The 4391-nt window shown below is 40.4% G+C and overlaps 1 protein-coding gene across 1 annotated transcript; it reads left to right on the forward strand.

Annotated features, from left to right (window-relative positions):
• The first annotated feature begins 1830 nt into the window (after positions 1-1830).
• On the forward strand, positions 1831-2289 carry ucn3l (urocortin 3, like). Its single transcript, XM_071331351.1, has one exon. The coding sequence runs from the start codon at positions 1831-1833 to the stop codon at positions 2287-2289; it is 459 nt and encodes a 152-aa protein (XP_071187452.1).
• The last annotated feature ends 2102 nt before the right edge of the window (positions 2290-4391 follow it).

The following is a 4391-nucleotide window of genomic DNA, read 5'->3' on the forward strand; positions in this document are numbered from 1 at the left end:
GGTTGAATACTTATTTATGTATTAATTTGTAAACATTTTGACAAACATAATTCCACTTTGATTTATGGGGTATTGTGTGTAGGCCAGTGACAAAACAATCTAAATGTAATCCTGTAACAACAGAATGTGGAAAAAGACAAGGGGTGTGAACACTTTCTGAAGGCTCTGCATCTGTCACTGAGCAGACCCTTTTATCGAAAGCGCCTTACAGTTTGTGACTCGTGTTAATTGAAGTCATTGCTTTAGCACCATGCTCTTACCAAGGGGTCACACAGAACCGAGTGAATTAACAGCAGCAGAGGTCAACCCTTCTATAAAGCATGCATGATGACATCTTTCCTGAATTAAGCCTTTTGATACAATCACCTCAAAACCAAAGACGGACGAGGGTTTATCCAGCATAATGGGCACCAACCATATGGGCACACAGTGTGGATGAGCCTGCCTGCTGAGATGAACGCTGTCCGTGCCTATACATTCACCCAAGTCACGACTCGGTTCGGACGCTACAGACGTTTTAGTGAGAAGACCGATTTTTGGGATGTCTCCTGGTCTGATACACAGCGCTGTAGCTCTGCGGTTGAAAGTGGCGGAAAAAATGACATCTTTACCTTAAACTGACGGATTATGTTAATTAGATACTCCTAAGGATAGGAGATAAACTCAAGGAACTTTAATTGAAAGCTCATGAAGTGGACCTGTTGTTTACCTCATGGAATATTCCAAGACATCTCTTAGTTTCCTCTATCCTTCCTCATGCCTACTCTGATCTGTGCAACGCCTACCCTATAGCCTACCCTTTAGCCTGTAAAAACAAGATAACCTCCTAAAAAGTTATTTTTAATACAAGTATTTATTTGTATTGATTGGCAGATATTTTTTAATCAAGACAATCAAGGCCCAGAGGTAAACATCTGAAAATATTGTTCGGAAGGTTGTGCACTGCGCATAGAAGCATGGTGCGCGTGGAGCTGTCCATGGTGCTGAATGCCATAGCATCAACAAGTAGTGAGCGTTTCATTTTCTAGGCTACTCACGAGCGCTATGTTGAAACTATTGGAAAAACATGACATTGGCTGACACAATCTGGTTAAAACGTTTGAAACTGCAAATAGCTTTGTAGGATAAATCGGATGTGTTACAAAAGTGTCAGAAGGGGTGACGAAATGGATCCTTGCAAGGGGGTGTCAACGCATCAGAGTCAGTGTGTGATCTTTGAGAGAGAAGAGACCAAAAATGTCAACCCTATGACGTTAGTTCTGGCGCACGAATGAATTCCGAACGAATGGACGTGCGAGCCAAATTCGTGATCAGAAGACGCGGAAAGAACAAGGCGAGAACGAGGTTGGGAGATCAGGGAAGCCCGAATTTTAAAACGCTGGGATTACCAATATTTTATAGCCTATTCAATTGTTATCTAGGGTGTTTTTCTTTGTTTGTACTAGTCACATGTGACTTTCTGGCGGAAACTGTCTTCTAGAATTACAGTGCACGGAACTTGGTAAGTTATTTTTTGATCTGGCATATTTCCGTGTGCTCAAATCATGAATGTAGTTAAATATTTCAATATTATTCACTTAATGTTTTGATCGGATCAGACATTTTTAAACCATAAAGTGTTGCTTTATATAATTTACAATAGGGAAGGCAATAACGCGTAAAACTGATCTACTCTTTTGGACTATTGTCTTTACGCATGGTGAACATGGAGAGGGTTCTATTTGTCAGATATATGGGAACTTTTAAAGTTTAGTGACCAATAAACGAACGGTTTTCTCTCTCTCTCTAGTACTAGTACTCTCTCTCTCTCCAATCGCTTAGGACATCATGATGCCGTTCCTAAGAACCCTGGTTGTGCTGGCTGTCCTCTGCGCGCCAACCTCCAGCCTCTGTCTCAGACTGTACCAGAGCGACTCCAACCTCCTCTGTGACGATGACATACTAGCTGAGGTCCAGACGAACGACGTTCCCAGTGAAGAGTTCCCAGTGTCGGAAAGCTGGGGCTCCCTCTTCAAATCCGGAGACACTCTCTCCTCCGTAGAGTCGCGGGAGAAAAGGACGTCGACTTACCCCGCCAACTACAGGTTTCTCAGTCAGACGCAGCTAAGGAGTAAGATGTTTCAGAACAGCATAAATAATGACCGGCTAAGCAAGTTTACCCTCTCTCTAGATGTGCCCACCAACATCATGAACATTCTCTTTGACATCCAAAAGTCCAAGAACCTGCGCGCAAAAGCGGCCGACAACGCGCGTCTGATGGCGCAGATTGGACGAAGGAAGAGACAGTAGACTATCTCTCCGACGGTTGAAGCCGCTACCCTGATTATCCATTACATATTAGATTTTCACTCTGACAAATACGTATTGCTGGAAGTTTTATTTGTCCTCAAATTGAACTTTCAGATGCAGTATTTGTGAGAATTTTTTTTTCTCCTGTGGTTATAATCTAGCAAATTTAAATACGAAACATAGGGATTATTGAGATGGACTTTTCTGAAGTACAATTGGAGTGTTTACTGTACAGGCCTATTCTATTTTAAAATCCCTGAAATTGAAGAAAATCAAAAGACAATTCGAGATTATTTTGAACAAGTCTACTCACTGAATGATTTTCATTTCTGTTCAGAATATACATTTCAATTAGTTAAAATGAAAGTACTTTCAAGATAAGGTTAGGCCCTATAAAGCTATACAACTTCTAGTCTTCCACTGGAGTGTTAAAGATCGAACCAGGAAATGTGGTATAATGAGAGGGGTCTTTGAAATTAGATAAGGCAAATGAGGAAATATGTAAATTGTACATGCATAAAATCAGTGGGTAACCTGTAATTAGCCTGAAATGGTTTGCATTTCCTCTCATTTGTGCCCGCGTTTTATAGGAAAAGCAAGACATGCATATGCTTGAAATACAGGACAGAACGGTACAATACAAATTATGTGAACAAATTGCATTCATTGAAATTCGCACGCATTTTGCGGCATAATTAGTGTAAAGAGAAGCGAGTTAGACTATATACCTTTGTGAATAGACGCTAGAATGTGAAATGTTTATGAGTTATTTCAAGGTAAATGCATGGTAGCCTCAATGTTTGATCATCAAATGTCTGTTATTTTTTATACACAAAGGGATTATTTTTCCTCAAATAAAAGCAGATGAATTAAACGTTGTCTTCAATAACGGCCATTTTCACATTTAGAAGGTGTTGTAATTTAGGTGTTAGGCATAATCAAGTCAGTCAGTCAGCCAGCCAATGGAAAACAACAGCTTTGTCTATATGAACTATGAATATATTATCGGCCCTATATATGCTATAGCTTTCAGGTGTGTTAAACACACACACACACACACACACACACACACACACACACACACACACACACACACACACACACACACACACACACACACACACACACACACACACACACAGTTGGGAGTCCATTACATTTCCTCGTCTCTAAATATTTTAGAGGCATTTAAATATGTGTTTTATTATGACATTGTATTATATTAAAAATTGCATTTATTATGACAAGTGAGCCTATATGCAAACTTGAATGTGTGAACCAGCTTCAGGTTAGGATTTTCTGTCATGAATCTTGTTCTTGAGGCAGCTCTGCAGAGTGGTCACTAGCTGGCACAGCCACAAAGTCGAAAGATCTGATTTTATACCTAACCCCAGTGGCGACCCCTCATTCAGGGCAGGTGGGGCAGAGCCCCACTTGTTTTGAGCCCCACATGCCTGTTTTGCATGTTATTTTGGCATTAATACTTATCCGATAGCAGTTTTCAAACAATGTAAAAAAATATGTATATCATTGAGTTAATAAAGCTGCATACAAACATGGTCTATTTTTTGTTTTCTAGAGTAAGGCAGCTACAAAATGCAGGTGTTTCAGGCTAGCTCAGTGCTTTCTGTGGTGGGGCAAGCCAGCAGGAAATACGGACTGTTGCGTCGTGATTGGCTCAGTGTTCTGTCACTCATGGGGACATCCCAGTAACTTTGAGAAAACACACTTTATATCAGAGTTGTCTCAAAATGGCTATGCATATTCATGACATGAGGCTAGTAGCATAGCATCTCTCTCGATTGAATACAGGAGGGTGAAGTCAACAACCCTCGTCGAATATTCAAAATAAGATTACAATAATGACATGCATTAATACACCAATCCAAACAAAGGATAGGCAGGAGCTAGACAGCCCGCTGTGCCTCTTTGTGGACAATGACTCCCATTGTTGGGGCAGAGAGACATGTATCTTGTCAGTATATCCATAATCTTTGCTACAATTAAATTACATTTCAATTGATGGCTGCTGTGATGGCACACTGTGGTATTTCACCCAATAGATATGAACGTTTATCAAAATTTGTGGGTCTGTGTAATCT

Source organism: Salvelinus alpinus, chromosome 11 (genome assembly GCF_045679555.1).
Source record: "Salvelinus alpinus chromosome 11, SLU_Salpinus.1, whole genome shotgun sequence".
NCBI classification, from domain to species: Eukaryota; Metazoa; Chordata; class Actinopteri; order Salmoniformes; family Salmonidae; genus Salvelinus; species Salvelinus alpinus.